This window comes from Ceratosolen solmsi, unplaced genomic scaffold (assembly GCF_000503995.2).
Source record: "Ceratosolen solmsi marchali unplaced genomic scaffold, CerSol_1.0 scaffold8, whole genome shotgun sequence".
Taxonomy (NCBI): domain Eukaryota; kingdom Metazoa; phylum Arthropoda; class Insecta; order Hymenoptera; family Agaonidae; genus Ceratosolen; species Ceratosolen solmsi.
In genome coordinates, this window is record NW_011948439.1 from 160,172 (window position 1) to 185,435 (window position 25,264).

Consider the following 25,264-nt stretch of genomic DNA (forward strand, 5'->3'; position numbering starts at 1 on the left):
GTATTTTATTTTATAAATTCTTGTACAATAAATGACACTATACAAAACTAATAATTTGAAAAACCGTCTAATTTATAAAATGAAACTTTTTTTTAAATAAAAATTTATAACTAAATATAAATTTAATTATTTCTTATAAATTGTATAAAAATTCGTAATACTATATCACACAAGTGGATGAAAAATGATTTTGATTATATGCAATATTTTCATATTTTAGCCACTTACAGATCCTGTATCGGAAAGGAATAAATTGAGCTTATAAATGTAACAAATTCATATATCCATTGTAAACATTAGAAATGACACGCTTTCAAGAATACTGCACGACTTTAATAAATGTATTTGAATAAACTCAAACTTTCATAATTTTACATTTACTTTGATTCTAAAAATGCACTTATTCAATTTCAACATTAATAAATAAAGAACAATATTTACAAAATAAACTGTTTTACAGGTACGTAAAGTTGTTTCTCCACCACTTTGTAAATTACAACTACGACTCAGTAAAAATTTTGATCATAATTTTGTCCTCAATTATATTGATAAATAACAAATGTATATTAATTGTTCTTAATAATAAATATGTACCTGCTTTATTAATGATCTTATTTTCTATAAAGCTTGACTCAAATCTACAAGTTACATACAATTATGTAATTTAAAAAGAACTCAAGAAACTAAGGAATCTGAAAGAAATGAATCATTATGTCAGAATCGAAACAAAAAAATTGCTTTATACATACTTATTATTATTAAAACAAAAGTGTCCACTTTCATAAAATTACTAAATCAAATGGCGGCAATTGGAGAGTAATTAATAATTACGTCTACCAATAAATTATCATCAGCTCATAGAAATTTGATAAAACATTTCATTTAAGTATAGACCGGCGTAGGAAAATATGATGGATAAAAGATGTTCCAAAAAATAGCCGCGGCCATGAGGACGGTGTATGCAATGAAGCTTGCCCACCAGATGATTTTTTCCCAGGTGCGCACTTCGAGGTTGCGCAATATGTTGATGCCAACGAGAAGTCCGGCTATAGCGCCAGTGAGATGAGCTACATAGCCAATCTGGTTATTTGTCTCAAGGACATAACGAGTATAAATAGCTTGGCCGACATCAACTGACGTTACTGCGAGAAATACAAGCAGCTGAAGTACCGCGAACTCCATTTGCGACCAGTTCATAAGAATGGTCGCCACGTGAGCTGTGATGAGGGCGTACACACCACCGGATGCCCCGGCGAGATAAACGACCGGATCTGAAACCGAGGTACCTAGAGAGCCTGCGACCACTCCCGCAAAGTAAATTATCAACACTCGCCACCATTTATGTACCATCTCCAAGGGAATTCCCAACATCACTTGCACCAGTAAGTTCACTACCAAATGGAAGATTCTATAAGCAGAGATATACAATTGATAAATTATAGGGATTCTTCGCACCTTTCGTTTCGTTAAGCGTGATCGATATAAACAATCTAATTATAAATCCTAACAAATAATTGAACTATTGAAATAATTTAAATTTAAAAGCAGTGAAACATGGCATTAAACAACGCTACTGCTATCATTATAATTTTATAAAATATATAAAAATTATGTTTAAACTTTCCATATTGAAAGATATTAATTCACTTAACAGTAGTAAACTCTACACAATGCAATTAATTAAAAATGTTAATTGTTTTGTTATGCATTTTATAAGTGATTCTTATAAATGATTTGTTATTTACAAAGCGATTGTTAATATAATGTGCAAAAGTATTTTAATTAGGATGTCTCTTCTATTTCTTATATTTTACAATCGCACAAATCTTCGATTATGCAGCTATTTATATTACAAATTTGATGTTTCACATACCGTTAAATACATTATTGATTATAGTTTAAAACTTTGACAAAAACTATTTACTCACCCAACATGTACAAACATGTATGTAAGATACCTCCAAGCCTGATATCTTTTATGAGGATTATAAATAAATAATGTTGCCGTTGGTCCCTCAACTGCCACCGCATTATGAGCAACTGTGTCATATAAAAATAATATAATTTCTAGTATAGAAATAATTATCATTGCCAATGCTGGGGGGTTACAAGTGTATTCCTCTTCATAAAGACCATCGATAAAATCACCAGATCTTGTTGTTTGTAGCGTTCCAATAGCACATGGTCGACATGGAACTATTGAGTGAATATATCTTTGAACAAAGTGCCCAAAAACACCTTGCATGTCCTTTCTATGAATCTGAAATTAAATTAATTTAATTAATTAATTCTTCATAATTAATATATAACATGACAAATCGAAATTTTACCATTGTGATAAATTCTGGATATTCCAAGAATCCTGAGTTATCCAGGTCAGCTTTATGTAAGATCATTTGTATTACACGACTTGGAATGTCATTTGTATAAATTGACGAATTACGAATCATTACCTTCAACTCTTGGTAAGAAATTTTTCCATCGCTATCCGCATCATACTTTTCAAAAATAGCCTTCCAATGCTAAAAAACACATGTACTTTAATGAGCACTAAATATGGAAATAATTACTAATATAGTATTTCATACAGAATCATTATACTGCAGTGGTATTGTTATTGCCGATTCAGCATCCCTTCCAGTTGCCATATTAATTAATTTGATGCTTCTATAAGTATCAAGAAAAATTAAATGAAAAATCTGTGCCAATTGTTAATAAATATTTATACAAAAAAATACGCAAATTTATATACTTAATTATGTGATTTATATTAAGTGTAACATAATAACTGTTAAATCATATTGATTTCTAAAATGTTCTAATTTGATAAATTGTATAATAAACAATAATAATTTCTACTATGATTAACTTATTTATTTTTATGAATATTTATTATTACATACTCTTTAATGTATTGTATTAAGATAATAATAAATTCAAATGTAAATGTGTGTGTGTGTGTGTGTGTTTGTGTGTGTGTGTGTGTGTGTGTGCATGTACAAAGAATTTAAACTAATTTCGTATATTTGATATATATATATATATATATATATATATAAATTAACGGTTCGTTTAAAAAAAATTGAAGAGTAAATTCAAATTCATAAAAAAAATATAAACAAAATACCTACTAAAGAATTACAAATCGTTTATAGAATCTTATCAACATGCGCACTTTGTTATGAAGTACTCAGAACGTGGCAAGAGCGATTATACCGTTATTAATCTCACATTGGCACACGAAGTTGGAAAAGAGCAAATTCCTATTGCAACAGGTTAGAGACATTCATCCGATTCTTTATAGAGAGCCACTTGTAACAAAACGATTGTATTGTTAGAATTGGTTCCACGGAATGTATGAAAATATCGGGGATTGAACGCAGTAATACATAAGACTCCTGTTTATCTCACAAATAATGTTGTTACATTCTTCAAGTAACAAAATTACTTTCCCATTCGTTTGTTATAATAGCAACATAGAGCTCAGAAAAACGGAGAATCAATCTACTATCTGAAAACTGCTAAGCGTACTAAAAGAGCGTCATTTCTATCGTTATCCTTCTCTTCCTCCCTCCCTTCCAACCTTCCTGCCCATCGCGATCGCTCTCTCGCTCTCTCTCTCTCTCCCTCCCCCTCCCCCTGTTGCTCACTGGATTTAGCACCCCTCTTCAGTAACGCATAGCATCCCAACACATGTTTTTATGCAAACACAATTGAGCATAAAATAAGAATGTGAAAAAGAAAAAACACGAGAAGGAGCAAATGAAAACAAGCTCGGATAAAAGACGTAAAGAAGAAATATATTAAAAATAAGTCAAATAAATAATAAATAATGCTGTATAACAAACGAGTAGCTGCATTTATGAAATTTTCTAAGCTAAAAAATGCTTATTGAAATAAGCATACGTCAAAACTGCTAAGCAACACATCCGTCCTCAAGAAGTAAACAAAGAATCTATTCTGCCCTGATTGATATTAGAATTAAAATAGATCATAAGTAAATGTACATAGGCGTAAAAATGTTATTTTTTTATTAATTATTTGTAGTTGCCAGATGACAAGCCATTCGACTTAAAAAATTTTAAGATACATTACAAACTACGAATTATATAATTAACATTAACAACAACCTTATAATACATTTAATAAAATAATAAAAGGTGAAGTTTTTCCAAAATAAAGTGTTGTATTCTTTTGCAAATTAAAAATATCACTTAAGTGATCGATATGCTAGAACCAGCAAAAAGTAAAGCGAAGATATCGAGCAAATATAATGTTAAACAGCCGATTGAGAACTTCAAAGTTAGGTGAGGTTAGAGTATAATATTTCAAGGAATCTTGTTCGAAATTACGAATATTCAATTAGATATAAATAAAGAATTTTATATTATTGAATACAAATTTAAATATAGTATTTTATCTATATTTTAATATTTAATTTTTCATATTCTGTGCTTACATTTTCTAAATAGAAGTTATTACAATTCACATGTTAAAATAATTCAAATTTTATAGTTACTTCATAAGTTCATAAATAACCGAAATGTATAACCATATATTATTATTGAAATTTTGTAAAAGCATATTTTTATTTTCACCATAGTAAAGTATTTTTAATGTGCTAATTTTAACATAATTACATTGATTTACGTTTTTGAATGCTTTTGATACTTTATTAGATATAATTGTATCGCTTTTAAAAGTTATGAAACAAATGGGTTGATAATTTTGTTGGTTTCTGATCGTAGAGAAAATTTTCAACAAAAAAACTTAAAAAAATTAGTTAAATATATCAAAAAAACAACAACAACAAAAAACTTTAAAGTTTGCAGACTATATTTATTAAATAATATTTCAATTTTATTAGCTGTTAATTTATTAATTTCATCGATGAAAGTTTAACGACGTAGGTATTGTCAATTGAAGTCCAATATTTTTTATTAAATATATGTTAATTAAATAAATAATAATAGAGCTGAAAATTAAAAAAAAATTATTCTTTTAGTCCTATACTTTGGAAAATTGTGTTTTAAAATTGAATTTAAATCAGAACACAAATTGTTGATTTAAAGTTAAAGTTTAAGTTAAAGTTGAAGAAAAATCTGATCTGTAAATAATATAGGGATTTGATTTAGGGTAAAGATTATACAACAAAAATCGCCGCTTGCTGAACTATTTGAGAACGAGAGGGAAACACGGGACGGTAACTTTCTGGAGGCCGAGGAATACGAATTTAGTTGGCAAGAGAAAGTTCTCGGCCCTTACGAGGTCAAGTATTATCGAGACGTGCTCAATTGTACAACGGACAAACAGAAGGAGTATCGTAGACGTATTCTGAATACAGTCGACTCCGAGAAAGGCTCCCGCCTCTACTCTTATGTACTGGGAGACTCCTACTATCCAGATTCGTCCCTCATCACGGGTAGATTTAGATCTCGGCTCTCGCAACGAAACGAACGAGCGACTCCGCCGGTAAAGAACCGCAAGCCGTTTGTGAAACGATATAACCAACGTGTCGTTGATGAGGCTCCATCCAATGCGAAAATCAACGAGAATCATTATCTGTATAAGGTAGATTATTTATAATGCTTTTTTTTCTCTTCTATTGTTTCCTAAATACATACATTTTCTTTTCGCACTGAGACAAATAAGTCTCATCACTCGTTGCCATTAGATACAATATTTGTCAGTAAAAATAGTTGATACGTATCCTATTGAGAATATATGCCTATTTAATTAATTTTTATGGGAAGGAGGGTTTGTGCAATTGCGTGTAAAAATTGACAGTTTAGCTTTTCCATGTTGTAAGATAATGGAGTAGATTATTAATAACAGAACACTTTTCAAAACGGTAAATAAGAAGAATTTGAATGTACAGAGTCTTATGGACTTGATATGAGGGTTAAATTAATTTTCATTAGAAGTTATACAATAGAAGCAATGGAGACATCAAAGCTATTATTAAAATGAGAATGCCGATACCTAAATAATTAAATAATACTTTTGGATTATGTGTAAAACTCCCATTGTAAAAATGAAAGCTAATAAAAACAGTACTACATCAGGAACATGAGAGCATGTACATTGTGGTGGATCTGTCGCCGAAAGACGAAACGACGGTTGAGTCTACGGACTCCGAAGTACTACTCTGCGCCATTATCTACGATCCACAACATAAATGCCTGACTCTCAGCCCGGACTTCTCCGAAGATGAGCCCTATAATGTCGAAGGAATCGGCATGAATTATGATTATTGGATATCGGATGCGTCCCCGAAACCGACAAATCGAGAGATGCTACGACACCTCGAAAACGTTAAGAAGGTAAGAAGTGGAAGAACCACCAATAAATCTATAATACTTCCAAAGCTCAGCAGAACGTAACCCATAGACACACAGCAATTGTTATGCCTAAAATTTAATTTACTTACGTGTAAATTTACGTGTTCATGAATTGTTATGTTTGATCAAATTTTACAATCCCATTTGCTAACCAATATCCGTTTTCCTAATTGTCATCCAAAAATGTTTAAGCTACGTCTTTTGTTACTTAATTTGATTGCATTATAATATAATATTATATATATATATATATTATTTCAATATGAAATTTTGTTCGAATTACCACACATAATATTTTTATAATAAGATTTTGCCTAAGATCAATTTTATTAATTTAGATATAGTTGATTTTTTAACTTAAAATACAATGCAAAATAACGGCTATTTTTTCTAAACTCAATATCCAGTGATTTATTAATCCTGATCATTTTTATAATTCCTTCTTTCGACCGATATTGCTTATTTATACTATAATTTAACTAGTATTCATAAATTTATAGCAAACAAGAATCTAAGCATTGGTTATTGCATAAAATATAAATAACCGATTCGTTAATCGAGGTAAGGAATAGATAACAAAAGGTGTACTCGTCCCAAGTTAAAGAAATTTTATGATATTTAACAAATTGGAAACGCATTCGATATACACCGACAGTCGGTGTGTGACTACACTCTTACAAGTGAATAAAAAAACGTTACCCAGGCTATTCCCGCTGAATAAGGGATTAAGAAGGACTTGACATTTTATAATTTCGAGGTCCTAGTTTTCGTAAAAAAAAATCGTACTATCATTTTTTTCTTCGCACAAGTCTGAATTAAAACTTTCATGGAACTTCTGACAATTGAAATTTTAATGTCTTGAAAATGAATTGTAAACGGTTATATATGTATACTCACATAAATTTGTATATTTATTTTTCCAAATACATAGAAATTGCCAATTAAGATCCATTATTTTCATTAAATTCATGGTTCCGATTCAATAGATACTCAGCCTCCGTTTCTGTTCAATATACAATTTTAAATACATTGTTATATTAAAAATTAACAGTGAAAAACTGTAATGTTGCATAAATATAATAATACTTGAGCTTTGACGCTTAAATCATATAGAAATAATTATAGTAATTTGTTAATGTAAATATATAAAATTTGAATATTCGAATAAATATTATTAATATTGCAAATCCGATAAAATTAGTACGGAAGAAAATAATTTAAATTAGTAAAGAAAAAAAAAAGAAAAAAAAATCATATCCTTTCCAATTTAGAAATTTATTTAAAAATTATTCAAGATTTTTAATAAATATTAGAAAAACTTATATAAATAATGTTATTTATATTAAAAATTTTAAATATATAGCTATTTTTTATTATCGTATGCAAAATCCTATTATTTTCCATGAAATTTTATTATATTTTCCATTATTTTTTATTATTTGCGATTATTATCCCCATTAAGTTTCGTTTATTAAAACGTGTTCCTGTATTTTTTCTTCATATAAAATTATGACCGCGAATTATTCAATATCGCTTTATTCGATCATTTGAGATACGCGAATATATCATTTAAGATACAATTCGAAAATTTCATTGTAAATAAAATAATAATAATTAGTATAATAGTAATTTCTTTACGCAACAAATGCATTTAAAAAAAAAAAAGTAAATAAACAATGACATACCACTAAGTAGTTTTTTTACCCTTCTTTTTTTTTTATTAAATTTTTAATTAAAACAAATTGCTCTTAATTATTATTATTTTGAAAATGTAAAAATAATTAAGTGTAAATGTTATTTATGCTTAAAATTTAAATATCTATCCATCTTTTTTTATAACTTTTGTTAAAAATCTACGGTACCAAAAGCTTTAAAATCGTTATAGATTTTGAATTTCAATATTTGAGTGGTTTTACAATCATTTGATAAGGTAAATAAAAATAAATAAATAAATAAATAAGAAAGAAAAAACAATGAGTCAAGACTGCACTACAGTTTCAATTCTTTCAAGGTGCAATGCTTTTAGCTGCATTGGAATTAGGAAGTTAATTTTGTTAATTCAGCAAAACAGCATGAATGAAAACTTATCACTAGTGATGAATAAGCTAATGATTAATTATTCTGCTTACAATTGTCCTTGTTGCATGTAATTGTTAATATAGTATTAATTAATAATCAGTTTAGAAAGTACTGTGCCTGTGGATATTAAATAATGCTCAGTGAAGGTAGATAAAATTGAAAAGGCAATGCAGTGAGTACACTTAAATATTTAATTAGATCAATGGAACCTAAAATTCGCTCACAATTGTCAAACCATTTTTAGGAGGTACAGCGTATGCGCGCTCTGAAGGGGGCTCAACTATTCCATGAACTCGAGGTTCCAGGACCGCGAGTACTACGTCTCTTCGTCAACCTAGACATCGGTTTGGCACGAGACTTCGAACACGATGACGCACTCTTTGTCAGTTACCGCGTAGAGCTTCCACGGCACTGGCGCTCGTGCGGACACCTCGCCGGTAGAACCCAACGATGTCGTGCCCAAAAAGGACGAACTCATTTTGGCTATTGCACCGAAGTTATACTGGAATTCGACCTGACGACCGAACGAGAATTCGCGGTTTCTCGACCACGCATTATCTTCTCCGTTGCATCGCTTGATTATTGGACTAGGTGAGCGCAATATCTATTATAACATTAACTGACGTGAAGAAAGTGAACGAAGAAGACAAGGATCGAAAGCCTAGATTTTGAAGTTCATCGATTTACTTTTCTTTTTATTTTATTAAAAAAATACTAACCTACCGCTCGTTTCCACCACCATAACAATACAAAAACGATAATTTTAACTTACACTATTATCTTCGTTTTTATGCATATTTTTCATTGATAGTAGTGTACGAGCATTTGCTTCGAAGCTACATTATCTCACTCACCGTTAGTCTATAATTAAATCTAAATAAATAATATTTAATAAACAAAAGTACGAAATAGCATACATTTTTCTTCAAATTATTTGAAATTCATAAAATTTTAAGATTAGGCTTATTTATACCATGTATACCACAATTGTACCATGCATATACCTTAACTTGAACCGAATTAATGCTCAAGAATAACGATTAAAAATCACAAAACCATGTAGATATGATCTAAATTACTATTTGTAATATACATACAAATTTTCCCTCGTGCATTTTCGATTTTACTGTATATTACATTAGATTTTTCAATTTTTTCAAGCGTCCAGTACAGTGACTTATTAAATACATACATGTTTTATTATATTATATCGCAAATCATAATGCCTTGCATTTAAAAATATTAACATAAATAATAATATTAGTGAAATCTCTATAATTATTTGTAAATAATTCTTTAAATAATAAAAACTGCAGATATTTTTTTTAATAAAAACAATGAAATATGTAAAACTAATAATTTTTTTCATGTATTATATGCATCTCAATATTTATGAATTTTAATGTCTACAGGCAGCAATGTATGCATAAAAGATCCCTTTTAATTTCAAAGTTAAATTATATTATTAAAAATTTTTTAATTTAATTCTTAAAAGCTAATTCAAAGAAAATTATTGGCATCTAAACCATTTAAAAATTCTTTGTACAACTTATTTATTTAAAAAAATCAAGTTTTATAAAAAATAAATAAATAAAATTACATGTATGTCAACAGTTTTAATATCAGAATTCATTTAACTTCTATACAATCAAATTTTTTTTTTTTAAACGATTAATTTTTGTAATTGATTTTTAAATAGATCAAAACCACTTTTGATAACTTCAAATTATATGTCAAATTTTAATATGCCTCATCATAACTTATAAATAAATTTTATTGTGAATAAATCAAAGGTAAAGTCTTCAAAAATAAAGCAATTAAAAACAATTCTATATAATGTAGGATTAATATAGGAAAATCTTCGTTTTTAATGCTTTGAATTATTCAATTATCTATATTATTAAATGTAAAAATAAAAATGTTGCTTTCTAGCAATAAATTGTAGCGGGAAATGAAAATTCTTCATTAATTATAAGAGGGATAAAGATATACATGTGTTTGAAATCATTTATCAAATTGCTGCACGTAACTCATAATTTTCCAATAAACTATAAACTTATCTAATGCTAAGGTAATATTTCTTGTTATCAATAAAGCATTTTGTACTAATAATGAATATTCGACAGCATACGAAATATTGAAAATGCAAAGGTAAATATTGCAAAGAATGCTTGAATATGATCGATGTGATACAATAACCTTAATGTAAAAAATAAGCGTAAGCCGCAAATTCAGAATATTATCCAAAACCTGCAGTCGACGATCCTTCTTTGACCTTTTAATATACATTTCATGATTACAGTTTCCAGTTACAAGCTAAAGCATATAATCTTCCTAGATACCGCATCGAGGGTTATGGCGCAGTACCGCTGTCACCCAGTTCAGGATTGCAGGAACTCGAGTTACAGACATGGCGACCGGCCTGTGGTTTCGTGGATGCGTTACGACGTTTCTTCACTGGCGGAAGTCGCGAGCTCGAAGATCCGGGTTATTGTGGGTTACCTTCGTGCCAGGAGGGTCCGCGGCTTGATAAACACATCCTTGGCGTTGTACCCAGCGGTCGGCTGCAGCTACGAATAAGCATTACGAGGCAAAGTCTCGATGACACCGCACTCGAAGTACGAAATGTTGACTTACTCGAAGGTGTTGACGAAGTGCTCACTCGCTTTAAAGAGGCAAGGGAGCGTATGATCCAGGCACGCGCCATGTGCATCTAAATGACCGACTCGGTACGGTACAATGTATGCGTCTTTCATACTTTAAATACTCTTTATTTCGAAAAACAAATACTTTTTCCCTCCCAAATTCTCCAGGGTATATCGAGTGAGGAGTCTAGGCAAAACTGACTCTCTCGTAACGGAGCTGATTTTTATTTCAACAAAAATAACAATTTACATTGAATTGTATTTTCATAATGATAATTATAATGCATGCTACACCTTTAATTTACTGGTAGGCATCGTATGCACTCGCTCGCTATTTTTATTCTTGTAATTAATGTTTTTATTTTTTTCCTCTATTCTTCAATTAATCATTAATAGTGATTTCGTAGACTAATTTCGTAACGTTAACGTTCATTTTTCTTTTTTTTGTATTTACGTTGGGTTGTTTTTTTGTTTTTTTTTTTATTACTTTTTTTTTGTTTTTGTTTTTTGTTTAGTCTACTCACTGTCTCCATCGAGGTGCAATGCCCGAGGACGTAGTCATCCTGATAAAATAAAAAAGAGTGCGCCTTGGTTCGTTACATGCATTATACAGCCTTATCTCCTCGTGGAACGAATCAGCATCTGTGCTTGCGGAGCTGATTTCGTTGAAATTTTTTAGAAATCGAATAGGTACACGTGTTATTATTGTACGTAATATTCAATAGATTTTACTTCTTTTTTTTTTTTTTTTTTTTTTTTTTTTTTTTTTTAAGAAGGAGAAAGAAACTGAGATAGAGAAAAACGCACTGGTGATATATTTAATTATGTTTTCGTTTCATATCGCTCAGAATAGTTATGTATTTCTTTGTTCGTTTTTAGTTTTAAATGACAATAAAATTTTAGCAGTATCGCGATGCGTACCGACATGTTTACCGTATAATAGTTAACATGTTTTCTCTCTCACTTTCCTTTCCTCGCGCCCACAAGACTCGTATGCCAATAATTTTTTTTTTCACTTCATTTTTCTAGAATTCTTTACGTGTCAATGCATCCCGCATCCCATAAACGTAACACCTTGCAGTAAAAGGAAAAGCAATCTACACTGCAGATCCAAAGGTGATTGCAATTATCGATGAGAAATAAGGAAACTAATAAAGAAATTCGCGATGCGCTTGAGTGAAAAAGGAAGGCAGGCATATTATTACAATAGCGGACTCTTTGTTTCAACTTTTAGAGATGCTAGCGAAGTAATACTGGGAAGACTGAGTTTTCTTAAGAATTTTGTTTCTTTCACGTTAATGGTTTTCGTGAATCAGAAATGTTATCTTTGTTACTCGCGCATATCTTCCTTTTGAAGAAACAATGACGGAAAATACCTCAATTAAAATTCTAATATCACAAAGTTTTTTAATCAATGAGAAAGCATCCCTTTTTTGTTATCGTCATATCGGATTATGATGGCAAGTGCTCTAAAATAGAATTTTTCGCGCGGATATTCGTTGATTACATTTTCTCCGTTCATCGTATACGTCCGATTAGAAAAATATTAAATGGCTACTGGAATCATTAAAGGCTCCTTATAACAAATGAATGATTATACGTGCACATTGTATACTTTGCTGAGAATGTTATAAAAATTATTGATAACAGTAACGATGATTATTAAATATAAGTTAAAGCAATACAAATATATGTCACTAATGAATGCTAATATATAAATGCAAACGTTTAGGAGACTTTAGATGATCCTTAGCATTACTTCGAATCAGCAATTAATAAAAAAGATATATCAAAGATAAACGTCGTAAAGAATGCATTCAGATTTAAATTAATGATCGAAGTTGCGATTGAGGCAAAAATCGGACTTAATATAATTACTTATAGTATTTGTTTCAATGGATTTGCTTTCTGATTAAAGTAAATTAGAAGTGCTCGTGTTTCAAACACTCTTGACACAAATTCCAGATTAGTGTAAATTTTTCAATGATGAACTTGGAAAAGTATTGTAAAATTTGATTTGAACATCGATTTAGTTCATTAGGATACTTCAGTGATTTTGGAATAGAACGTGTACGTATATAAAAATTAAGTATTTAGATATATAAGATTATAAATAAATTTTAATATTAACCATCAAAACATGTATTTTGTCTTTTTTTTTCTTCTGTATCATAGGTAATGTATTTACACGTAGAAAAAATATTAAAGATCAAATACCGATCAACATTTATCATAATAGTTCCCATATAACTTTTAATATATTACCTTTTCCCAATCCATCACAGGAAAAAAAAATTAATTCTTACACTCTTAAGGCAATCTTTAACAAACGACGTTTTGCACCGATAATAGAATTTAGAAAGCGTTGAAAAATCGCGATCGAATACGATTGAAGGCGCAATTCATATTTTGCATATTAATATAAAATTAGGCTGTATAAAAAGTGTGTGTATTATATATTGGTGTGTGTGTGGTAAATGTATCATGTGTAACACGTGTATTTTGCTTAATGAATAGTTCCCGCAGATTAAAGGATACGCGTATATACGTTATCTACAATAGTTAAATTAAATAAAATCCACATCTATTCGTTCATCGACGATTCAATCATTTTTTAATCGGCTGTTTATTTCAATTATAAGAGAACGTAGTCTTGGGAGAATTTCCCTAGTCAGTTCGTGATTTCCTAAATTCTAAACGCTAGCTACATTACTTCTTAATCTGGGCCTAGAATTTTCCTTCCTTATTTGCTATACATAATAAACTAATAATCGTTATAATTACTTTTACTTCACTCTTAAATGATAGTATTACGTACTATGTACAACGCTTAAGCTTACATTGTATATTTATGTTTCGTAAAACCACTTTACTAGAAAAAAAAATCGACAAAAATAAATGATAGAGGGTGGTATCGGCACGAACCGTATCACTATAAAAAAAACGCATTAATATTATTTTCTCTCTTTCGTGACTCTTACATTTGACTCTTTATCATTCTTTCACTCGTTAAATTCTATCTAACGACTACATTATTCACATTTGCAAATCTCGATGAACGCTTATGTGCAGCAGACGCATAACAGACTTATTCAAATTAAAAACATACACACCATTAACGCCATAATTATCATTTAACGATTATACTACGTAATTATATTTACAAAAGCGTCTGCACTGGAAACTCGGGCTACGCTTATTTACTTCGCCCAAGTCTCAAATCAACAATATTCTTGTATTTTGTTTCCCATCTTGGATTCTAATATTTTCATTTCAGTGCTTACATACAAACGTGAATCACCCTGTTCTTTTCTTATAATCGCATCAACACTTTGTATTCTCAACGGTATTATACCGGCAATGGAATGAACGTTGACTTGTTCGATAATAGTTTTCCAAAAAATTGTACACTGTAGAGGCTAAAATAAGACGCAGTTCGTAACTTTTATTTGAATGCTATACGATGGCTCGTCTTTTGAATAAAGATTTCATTCTTGTAAAATAAAAGAAATTTTTGTACAGCTCATCGAGATTAAAAATTACTTTCTCGAAGACCGTAAATCGTTATTTACATATTTGACAAATTGCGCAGAATATATGTTTTTATTGATAGTAAAATTTACCAAATTGAGAATAAAAATGTTCTTGGATTGTTTCCAAGGTTAATTTACATTTTTTAGTTTGAATCTCAGTATTTTACAACTTGATATCATTTTCCTTAAAGAAATAAAATAAAAATAAAAATGTATAAATTTTACATATACAACAGTTTGTTTAAATACGATTACAAAATGATATTGTTCATTGGCACTCTGCGCTCGTCAACTTTTATACGATTGAAAAAAATATACACCCGCGCACACACACACACACACACACACACACACATGCGATAGCGCGCGCGCACACAACCAATGTCTATGCATCGAATAAAGTAGTACTGTTAACGTTACCAACGAATTGTACACATTTCACGTTGAAAAAAAGATATCACGAGTAGAAGTAAAAATATAATGTGCGTCGAAAAGCTTATTCAAAAATACATCTATATTTACATCTTAAAATTTATAGGAATTAAATAAATTTTAATGCCTATGAGGTGAATGTCGTTTAAAAATGTAGGTAATATTTAAATTTTAAAACAGTAAGGAGGAAAATAAATGATTGCATATAAAACGCAAGTAAGCCTGACTGAAAGAACGAACCTTAAAAGAAGGAAAAATAAAAAAAAAAAATACGTTGAAAAGCGCTTCGCATATTTTTACGACATTCGCTCAAAATATCTCTCCTTCAAAATGAGTAACACAATCATTGCCATCTATCTCAACGTCCATAGATCTTGTCTTGGTTTTATTGCTTTGTTCGCATACCAATAGCCAGATGATGATATCCCTTTGGTTCAGGGCATCGTGGTTCAGAAAAATGTGTCGCAGCCGTTTTTGTTGTAATATCAATCTTCATCCGAAAGCGGCTCGTACTGGGCAGAAAGCAGTGGCGCGGGCTCCTCGCTCTTTACAACAGCGACGGGTGCTCCGACGGCACTCGGTGGTGGTGCCGGTGGCGGCCCTGTATGCACGCCAAGGGCATTAAATGGATAAAAGGTAGTGGGCGCAGGTGTCGGTAACTGATTCGGTGACTCGTCAATTATCATTTCACCACCGGGAGAGCTATCGGTACATGACTTATCATCTTTATCGTTGCCAGGGCCACCATTTCGGTCGCCGGAGCTTGTTTTGTCATCCTCCGTACGCATCACTTCTACAATTTTGTTTTTCACATAATCAAGGGGCGAAAGATGGGATTTACTCGTAGGTGTAGTAGCGGTCGTCGTCGTGGCGACACCCGACTCGTAGAAACGACGGGAATAATGATTAGTAGTTGGCTCAGGTGGTGAAACCGGCTCCGTATGAAATTGTTGTTGTTTATTTACTGTCTGCTGTGATTGCGAAGAGACTGGCTTTTGTTGAGCAACGCGAATTATTTGACGCTCATCGCCGGGCTTTACGGAGTCGGCTTCCGTTCCTTTTCTTCGCTTCCACTGATCATCTGGTATTTGATAACTGCGATGGAAAAACGATGTGGCAAATTAGATAATGGAAAATTACATATTAGATGATCGCTACTAACGTACTTAAAAAGGAAAAAACTATTTTTAATATAAGAATTTCGATTACATTGACCTTTGAAATGGTCTATAAGATGACATTGGTGGTCCGTAATCTTTGTTTACAATGTGATCCACGTGTTCACCAAGAGTGATGGCTTTATTGTTTCCACTGCCACTGCCACCTCCACCACCTGAAGCCCCAATCGGGATGCTTTCTTCTCCCCCTGGACTATGAGCCATGCCATTTGGTTCAGCTGGACTATCCCTATGAAATCCCTGCACACAACATTCACGAATATCATCATCTATTTGTAAACTATGAAATCGTAGAGTTAATAAATAAAAATAACTTCTACGGCCTACATTTATCATAAGAATATTAATTATTTTTTAATACATCCAAGATACAATAAAAATGTAACGATGTCGTATAACTGAAAATGATCATTGCAACTATATTCACCTGAAAAAGACGATCACCAGGACGCGTTGGTTGATTATTAGAAGCCGGAGTACCGCTGCTATTATCTGTACTCTGATTTATTTGATGAGTTATTATGGCATCGATTAAACTAGCGGCTGTCAATGTGGACGAGGAATCGCCTTGTTGATTAGAAGATGATTGACTGTGTCTCGAAGATGGAGGTGGTTGCGATTGCTGTTGTATTCGCGTAGCTTGAAAAAATCCACTGCTTTTCGCAATGTTTGGCGATTCACATTGACGTTCCGCTAATTCCCTGTTTATTTATTTATTTATTTTTTTATTAATAAATTAAAATCAATAACCTCTTTTGACAAGATGAAAAAATTCTTGTGAATATAGAAATTAAAACTACCTATACAAATAGTAATAATTTTTACTGAATATTGTATTTTATTTGCAAATATAATTGTCGTGTAAATTGTATCTTTCAGTATAAAAAAAAAAATTGTTTGGGAGACAAAATAATTAAACTTTTTACAATTGAATGTATATACTTGTACGGTTAAATTTTTTAATACCACTTTTTCTTTTATATTTGTTTGTAAGGCATTAAAAAATATATTTTATATAATATATTTAAAAAAAATTTTGTAAACTATTGTTTATATATATTAAAAATGCAATAAATACCGAATAGTATACTGAAATCCAAAGCTATATTTTAATTAAAAAAACCCATTCATTTTATCATATAGTAGATCCTAATTATTTTATTGCAAGATAATAAATATTTTCAACGAAATAATCAAAATAAAAATAAGAGTTTGCTGTAACCTGTAGAGATGGGCTTCTTGTTGATCTTTATAAATCTGGACGATTTGACGTCTTTCTGCTTCCATACGCTGCTGCTGGATATGCTGAATATGTTGCTTTTGGAATCTCTGCTGCTGTTGCTGCAAATAAACGAGATTCTCTCTTTGCACAGCTAACCGGTGATCCGCCTGCTGTTGTTGCAACTCCTTCTCTCTTTTCTGCTGGGCGGCAAGTCTAAGCTCTTGCTGTTGTATCTCTTTTTCACGCTGTTGCACCGCCAGTCTGTGCTCCTGATGTTCTTTTTCTCGTTGCGCTGCTACAGCAGCCATTTGCATCTCCTTTTCGCGTTGATGTTGTACGAGTCGATAATGCTGCTGTTGCATATCTTTTTCGCGCTGTTGTTGATGTTGCTGTTGCTGCTGTTGCTGCTGATGTATGCTCATTCTATGATCTGCATGACTTTGTTGCTGTTGTATTTCTTTATCGCGCTGCTGAATAGCAATTCTATGGTCTACCACCGCTGCTGCGGCTACAGCTTGATGCATCTCTTGTTCTCGCTGCTGCTGCTGCTGTTGCTGCTGCTGTTGTTGTACCATCCTATGCTCCTGTTGTTGTTGTTGGATCTCTTTTTCACGATGGTGCACAACCATGCGTTCCATTTGCTGCTGATGATGAAGTTGCTGTTGCTGTTGCTGTTGTTGTTGTTGCTGCTGTTCCTTTTCACGTTGCAATCGTTGCTGCTGCTCTTCCTCTTGCTGTTGTTTCTCACGCATCATGAGGTCGCGTTCGCGTTGCTCCTCCCGCTGCTGCATCGCTACGGCCATTTGGTACTGAGCAGCTTGTTGACGGGCAAGTCTCGGCATGTTCTGAAGTGAGCGATTATCCATCGCATATCGCTCCGTGTACATTCGCTCGATCGACATACAAAGACCTTCGTGACCGCTACTACTCGCCGGTGGGTGGGGTACTGGGAGACTCGGTTGCTGCACAGCTACATCTACGAGGCTGGAAAATGCTTCCAGGCCAGGCGGCGGTGGCGGATAATGTTTCTGAGTGTTGTGCCTTTGAATTACACCTTGACGAGCTTGGGGATGAGTAGGCGGGGGTGGAGTACTCGCACAGTAAAGAGTCGCTGGGGGTTCGTTTTTGCTTGAGACTTCAGCCGAACTACTGCTACGATTACGTGGATGCATCTGCTGACTCGTTATATAATCATTCATGATAATCTGACGTGAGGAAAGTTGCTCCATCGTGTAGCTTGGGGCTTGGCGCGACGGATACGAGTTGTACTGACTACTGCTGCCACTGCTAAAACAATTTTTTTAATTTATTTATTGAATTTACTAAAGCTAATGCTCGATTTTCAATTATATATAATTGAATTTTATTATGAAAATAAGATAATACGTATAACTTGAACATGAATATCGTTAAATATAAGGTAGAAACGTTATCCAGAAAAAGCATAGAAAAGGGTTTGTATTAAACAATACCTTTGGCCGTGACTAACGACTACTCCAGAATTTTGAGTTGACTGTACGGGTACATTGCTTGTAGTTACCGGCGAGTGTCGAATAGTACGATGATAATCATAGATCGGTGCTCGCTTATCCACTGCGAATGAGTGCACAGGAGTGCCTTGGGTGATGGAACCCGTTTCTTTGGAACTTACTACAATAAGCATTCATAGGAAATATTGATAGAAAGATATCTAAATGTTTAATTGGTAGTAAAGACTTGGCTAAATGAAATCCTAACCTGGAGTGGCGCTGGGATTGGGCTGGCTTGAATTTCCAGGTGGCGTCATCTGTCTAAGCAAGCCATCGTACCTGGCACTCGATACCGGTGTGCCATGAGTAATAGAGCCAGTTTTGTGCGGAGTTGCTATATTACCGAGCTTGGGTGAGAGTTTGGGATGCGTCGTTGGTGGTACAGACACCTTATTCAACTTCGGGGTAAGGGGTGCCTGAGGTCGTGGCGACGAAACATACACATGGGGACTTTTGGCACTTCGAACCTGTGGTTCCTGGTGCCCGTGCGAGTGATAATAAGTTGCAGAAGGCGGAGGCTCAGCTCGGTAATGACCAACCGAGGCCGGTTTGTGAGTAAGCGGTGGTTGCAACGAGTGATTGTAATCCTGCTGCTGGCGCGGTTTCTTGATACTTAGATCAAGGGTACCCTCTGTTTCTCGCATCGCCTGCTGTACCTGTATTACATAATTTTACTTATTACTTTGTGCATTTTCTTATTTTCATAATAGATTTTGATGAAATGTAATAGGAATTATACTTTCATTTCAAAATCATTTATAATTACAATTAAAACGTCGGATACAAATTTCGTAAGTACACTGCTTTACGTTACTTTATTATACCAGCTTTTATTAACAAGCATATGAATATAAACTTTTAATACAACAACCTATTGCCTGTTACTTTTATAAGTTATTTTTTATTATAATGTTATTATTATTTAGAAATTAAGTAATGAAAAACATTTCCTTATTCTCGTATATATCTTACCGACTCATTATGTAGTAATAAAATACCAATTATTAGTAATAGATTGTTGGTTAATATCAAATTAAAACTATAGTTTTATAATTGGGAAAATCATACCGATATTCCCAATATCCTGAATCAATTACCAAATTATATTATCAAATAATGGATTCAAATGGTATTTATGAATGACAAAAGAAGTATAATTTTTTTAGGTAACATCATTTATCAATTACAAACTTACTTAAATATTTAAACGGGTTTTTTGTTTTTTAAACAAAAAACTTGAAGTGATTATTCTCATACTATAATTGATATAATTATCGCGCAGCAATAATGAATCATACAAATGAAAATTAGAAAATAGATAAGAGCGAGTAAAAGTAAGTAAAAGTACGCACGTACCTGCATAACAACAAGTCCCTCTTTCGGTAGCATATCCTGGCTGCTCGGTTGTGATGGCTGGCTGGATGCTGATGGTGGGCAGGGTGTAATGGTCGCTTGCATCTGACCGATCTGCTGGGGACTCGAGGCTGAACGATGGCTGTGATGAGGTCCAGAGACCACCGACAACGTAGCTAGATTCGAATCCCTATTCGGTATGACTGTATTGGACATACTCGGTGCTTGTGATGGTGGTTTGTACTCGCGTACAAATGTTATGTCATTGCGATGGTCGGTTTTTAAAATGCTGGATATTGTTGGAGTACCGGAGCTCACGGGTATTGACGAACTCGAACCACCTGGGCTATTGTGATTCCGCTTCAGCTGCATTTCAATGACTCCCAACACGAGATCCTACAGACAATACATTTATTATGCACCTAATTGAATAGTCGTCATGCAATATTTACATATAAAATTTATGAATCGTATAAATCTAGATGGAAAAACACTTTATAATTGACATTTCCAATCATCATTATTGAAATAAATAAATACAACGAGTACTTAAAGTGCTCCAATATAAGAAACGAATAAAAATATATCAACTATACAATGGAAATGTACAATTAAATGAAAAATAACCAAATAAAATATATTGCAATACATTGCTATTAATCAAATTTTTCTAAATTAAATTAATATATAAACGAAAAAATGTGCAATAGAAAGAAAATTTCTCATTTGTAATAGTTCTATTTCTAATAATTAGAAACTCAAAATTTATACAAGAATCTTATAAATTTTTCGTAATAATATGGATTTAAAACCGATTTGTGTATTTGTCTTTAATAGCGCTAAAAAGGATAATTATTATTTTATTTGGTTAAATGTATATAATATCGGCAATAAATGTTATACTAAAATTATGAACGAAATTTCATAATTATTGTATTGAAGTAAGGGTTCGAGATTAAAGAGCATTATAAATAAAAATAAATTTAAAATAAGTTGCCAAACAAGGAATATACATTTATAAATGGGAATACACAACTTAATTGATAAAGCACAACCAACCTTCACCGTAAGCGGATTGTTGTTACTTGCTGCCGAAGGCGGTGATTGTACGACGGCAGGAGGCTGGAGCTGCGTTTGTACGTTCACTTGTGATGGCTGATGTAAGGAACTCACACTACTACTCGTGTTATTCACATTCCCACCACTCGACGTAAGTGTGACTACGACTCCATTATTATCCAAATCCGTGCCACCCTGACCTTCGTCCGCCGTCTCCTAGAACAATCGGCGTACCTCTATCAGACGGTCCTTTCATGGCAGAAGGAACAACGAAAGAAAACCCGAACTTGTTAACAACCGTATAGTTAACTAAGTACCTGAACTCTTGGACACAAAAGATATAACGCATAGATTTATGAAGAAAAATGAATTGTATCTAATTTTGGTTGATCATTATGAGACGAAGTTTCAATGACTATTTTCGCTCATTCCGTTATTCTTTAAATTGAAAATTTAATAATTTATCTATCTATATGAAAAATACTACGAAGGTAAAATTTGATAAAATTCACATTTTGAAATACTAAACTTATCAAACTTCAAGAAACGCAAGTAGACTTATATCTTATGAGTTAAAAATCAATAAGGTGCATAATATCCATGTAAACAAAACGAATTCATTGCTTAAATGTTTAAAGAAAAAATAATAACAAACAATCCTGATTTCAATCACCACGAAAACTTTTAACATTGGTTAAAAAGAGATACATAATACTAAAGAAGAATAGACTAGTAATAATAAAAAAAATTTTAATGGCGGGAAGTGGTGAAAAATTGAATTGAGAAAACAATAAGAGAAGTAATGTAGAAAAAAAAAATTGATTCTCGAAACAATCAGCCTTACCGTGGCGGAACTATCGTAATCTTCCCTTAAATTTGTGGGTGGATTGTTAGCCTGAGGCTGTTGAGAAGCCATGGGTGAAGGTGCAACGAGCGATACAACTGCAACGTCCGCGAGCTTCTCGCCTGCTTTCGCGTCCTGGACCTGGGGAAAGGGCATTGGTAGACCCCCTGCGGTTGCCGACGACGATCCCGAAGCTGTCGGCGTACTGCTCGATATTGTATTCGCGGGACTGCCTGCACTCGCGGTATCACTCGTATCGTGCACCTAAAAACCAATCGTTTTCTGATTTGTCGACTTCATATTAGAATAAGGTAATGCAACGTGAGTTTAAAGAAAATAGAAGTTGCTCATAATATCAACAACAACAACAACGACAACAACGATAACAACAACAAAATAAATAAATAGCTAAATAAATAAAAATAATCATCGAATCTAGAGTACCTATAAATTACAATATTATACATCATCTCGATTGAAAATATTGGAACATTAAACTAACCAAATGTGGTTTATATAAACGAACGTGATATGAAGATAAATCTTACAGCTAACTCGTCACAGCTGCTGGTACTGCTGCCACTCTCCTCTTCGTCGGTGAGACAAGGCCTCCGCTCTTCACCGAGCGATTGGTAGTATTCGGCGACAACTTGATCAAGACCGAGCTTTTTCCTATAAGTCAGGTAGTAGTTTTTGCACTGATGGTTGGACTTGCCGGGTATCTGCTCGGACACCTTAGGCCAATTGGTACCATGCTCGCGCAATGCCTTCCTCAATTGCTCGAGCTCTTCGTCTGTCCACTGGCGGTTAACCGCATCGGATTCATCAGTTCCATCACCACTAGAGACCGACAAGTGGGGCGCGAGTCGGCGAGATATCCGATTGAAGCAGGCCGAACAGCACTTAGTGGTGTTGCTCGGGATCTGGAACTCCTGGATAATTGGATCGCGTGTCTCGGATGGCAGATCGTTCCACTTGGGCGGCAAGGCCCTCAGTCGCTTGACTCGTGTCTTAGAATTCGCACTGCCTAGATTAGGGCAACCGGGTAGTGGACAGGTCGTGTAACGACCGCGTACAGATTTGCAACGACAGGTATTGCAGACACGAGCACCTGGAGGCACCTGATCTTCACGCAAGCCATATTGGGAAGCCTGGCTACGAGACAATGGTCTACTCTGGTTACCGGCCTCCACCGTTGCCTGGCATATCGTACACGGATGTGGACCAAGTTGCCTACCACTGGACTCTGCAAGTACAAGAAATAAAAAGCCGTGCGTGGAGAATTGAAGAACGTTGAAGGATGTTATTGAATAACGTTTTTTAATTATTAAATTATTAAAATAATTATAAGAAAATTTTTATATAAGTGGTGTCGATTAGACTAACCAACCTAATTCTTTAAAACTTTATGCGCTATTTAATATGTAAATTAAAATATTTCGTCACTTGTTTCGTACATTATTTATTGTGATTTAGAGCATAATCCAAAACTACCATACATCTAGTTAAAGTCATCGCACAAACGTTTAATTACATGATATATGATATACATATATATTTATTATGACACTTTTACTAATTATTAAATATTATTAAACACTTGTAACATAGAATAATAAAAGATTTGGTAAAAGATATTAAAAAAGGCAAAAGAAATGTTTTCCTTTTTACACGTTATGCGATGCTACATCGAAATAGCAATACCTACAGACTTCTATTCTCCTGACCTATTCTTTAGTATTAAATAAATAATACAGAGAATTTTAAAACTAATTTTTATCAAACACACGTTGTAGGAAGGAAAGTTTAGATATTTTATCCTGATAGAACTCCAATGGTGGTAATTTATCTCAAAATTTATAAAGAATTTATTCAGAAAATATATTTAACCTTTTCGGCGCAACATTTTCTCATCGCGGAATAGCATATATAGCATAAACCTAGCATAAAGCATACGAAGGAATAAAGAAGTAAAAAAGTACGCGAATCAAATTTAAGGCACTTGACGTCCAACTCAGATACTGAGATTAAGTTTGTTGCAAAAGCAAGTTGGCTAGTAATCGAGTATTAATTGCTGCGATTCAATTAATGTACACATGCAGCATTGATTTTTGATATTCGTACAGCTAATCAACTATTCACATTAATTATATACTTTTCTACTTATAAATATATTTAATATTGTAAATTAATGACTAAATTATATATCTAATTTATTAACTATGCACGTTGTTTCTGTATCTTAATACTAAAAATTATTTTATTCTATTTTAATTATATCTATTATTATTATTATTACTATTATTATTATTATTATTATGTGGACGATTTTATACAATGATTGTAATTTGGCAGGCAGCATTTCACAGATCCCAAGAGATTTAAACTTTGAATAGAATATTGATTATGCATTGAAAAGAAGTTCCTGTCGCATGTTTTTCATTCAATTTTGAAGTTTTGTAATTCATATTTATTAGGATTTATAAAAATTAAAAAATTAAATGGCTTAAAATAAAATTCCAATAATTATTATGTACAATATTTCAGTACTAGTATTCAGTTACATTTTTTTTTACAAATAAAAGTATATCTTAATGAATAAATTTTTATATCGTGCATTATAGATGTTTTAATTTTAAGTTATTTCTAAGTAAAATAATCCTAATATCATAAGGATAAAGATAATTGGATTTATAAAAAATTAAAGTCATTAATTTAAATGTAAGTATTTTTTTACTACTATATTTGCATTTCGCTTGTCCAAAAGTAAGAATTGTAAGTAACGGGGAAAAAAATTAATCTATTGTTAGTAGAAATCAATTGAAAAAGAGAATTAAGCTTACATTTTATTAACTACTTTTCTATAAGCTACAATTTTTATACAATTTGACGCCCATTTCAGCAAACAAAATTATAGAGTTATTTGTAATATACGTAATGAAATAGTGCCTTGTCTTATTTCACAAAATCTTCACAAAATATTCACAAAATGTCAACTATCACAATCTCTTACCTCTCACATCTGAAAAAAGATTCAGACTGCAGGTGT

At 32.5% G+C, this 25,264-nt stretch overlaps 3 protein-coding genes across 8 annotated transcripts in view; 1 reads left to right on the forward strand and 2 right to left on the reverse strand.

Moving 5' to 3' along the window:
- Nucleotides 1-822: 822 nt before the first annotated feature.
- rho-4 (rhomboid-4) lies at nucleotides 823-3,579 on the reverse strand. Of its 6 annotated transcripts, XM_011503575.1 has the most exons (7): nucleotides 3,132-3,579; nucleotides 2,589-2,667; nucleotides 2,331-2,522; nucleotides 1,929-2,260; nucleotides 1,348-1,408; nucleotides 1,239-1,271; nucleotides 1,064-1,142 (listed from the first exon to the last, which is right to left on the reverse strand). In XM_011503575.1, the coding sequence occupies exons 2-7, from the start codon at nucleotides 2,646-2,648 to the stop codon at nucleotides 1,140-1,142; spliced, it is 681 nt and encodes a 226-aa protein (XP_011501877.1). In that variant the 5' UTR covers nucleotides 2,649-2,667; nucleotides 3,132-3,579; the 3' UTR covers nucleotides 1,064-1,139. The 6 variants fall into 6 exon arrangements, with proteins under 6 accessions (XP_011501874.1, XP_011501873.1, XP_011501872.1 ...); XM_011503572.1 differs by having other exon boundaries at nucleotides 823-1,142; nucleotides 1,239-1,408; XM_011503574.1 differs by having other exon boundaries at nucleotides 1,118-1,271.
- A 544-nt stretch (nucleotides 3,580-4,123) lies between these two features.
- Mks1 (Meckel syndrome, type 1) lies at nucleotides 4,124-11,816 on the forward strand. Its single transcript, XM_011503576.1, has 5 exons — nucleotides 4,124-4,307; nucleotides 5,136-5,571; nucleotides 6,066-6,323; nucleotides 8,665-9,011; nucleotides 10,759-11,816. Exons 1-5 carry the CDS (start codon nucleotides 4,228-4,230, stop codon nucleotides 11,135-11,137), a joined length of 1,500 nt encoding a protein of 499 aa, XP_011501878.1. The 5' UTR covers nucleotides 4,124-4,227; the 3' UTR covers nucleotides 11,138-11,816.
- A 3,151-nt stretch (nucleotides 11,817-14,967) lies between these two features.
- Nucleotides 14,968-25,264, reverse strand: part of Smr (nuclear receptor corepressor smrter) — a 64,862-nt gene continuing 54,565 nt past the window's right edge. The window contains exons 11-20 of the mRNA XM_011503577.1: nucleotides 22,764-23,461; nucleotides 22,216-22,479; nucleotides 21,372-21,587; nucleotides 20,316-20,708; nucleotides 19,168-19,615; nucleotides 18,903-19,080; nucleotides 17,431-18,714; nucleotides 16,636-16,909; nucleotides 16,246-16,448; nucleotides 14,968-16,125 (exon numbers count right to left, since the gene is read on the reverse strand). Coding sequence (XP_011501879.1) covers nucleotides 15,516-16,125; nucleotides 16,246-16,448; nucleotides 16,636-16,909; nucleotides 17,431-18,714; nucleotides 18,903-19,080; nucleotides 19,168-19,615; nucleotides 20,316-20,708; nucleotides 21,372-21,587; nucleotides 22,216-22,479; nucleotides 22,764-23,461 — 4,568 coding nt within the window. The 3' untranslated portion in view covers nucleotides 14,968-15,515. The remainder of the gene's footprint in view (nucleotides 16,126-16,245; nucleotides 16,449-16,635; nucleotides 16,910-17,430; nucleotides 18,715-18,902; nucleotides 19,081-19,167; nucleotides 19,616-20,315; nucleotides 20,709-21,371; nucleotides 21,588-22,215; nucleotides 22,480-22,763; nucleotides 23,462-25,264) is intronic.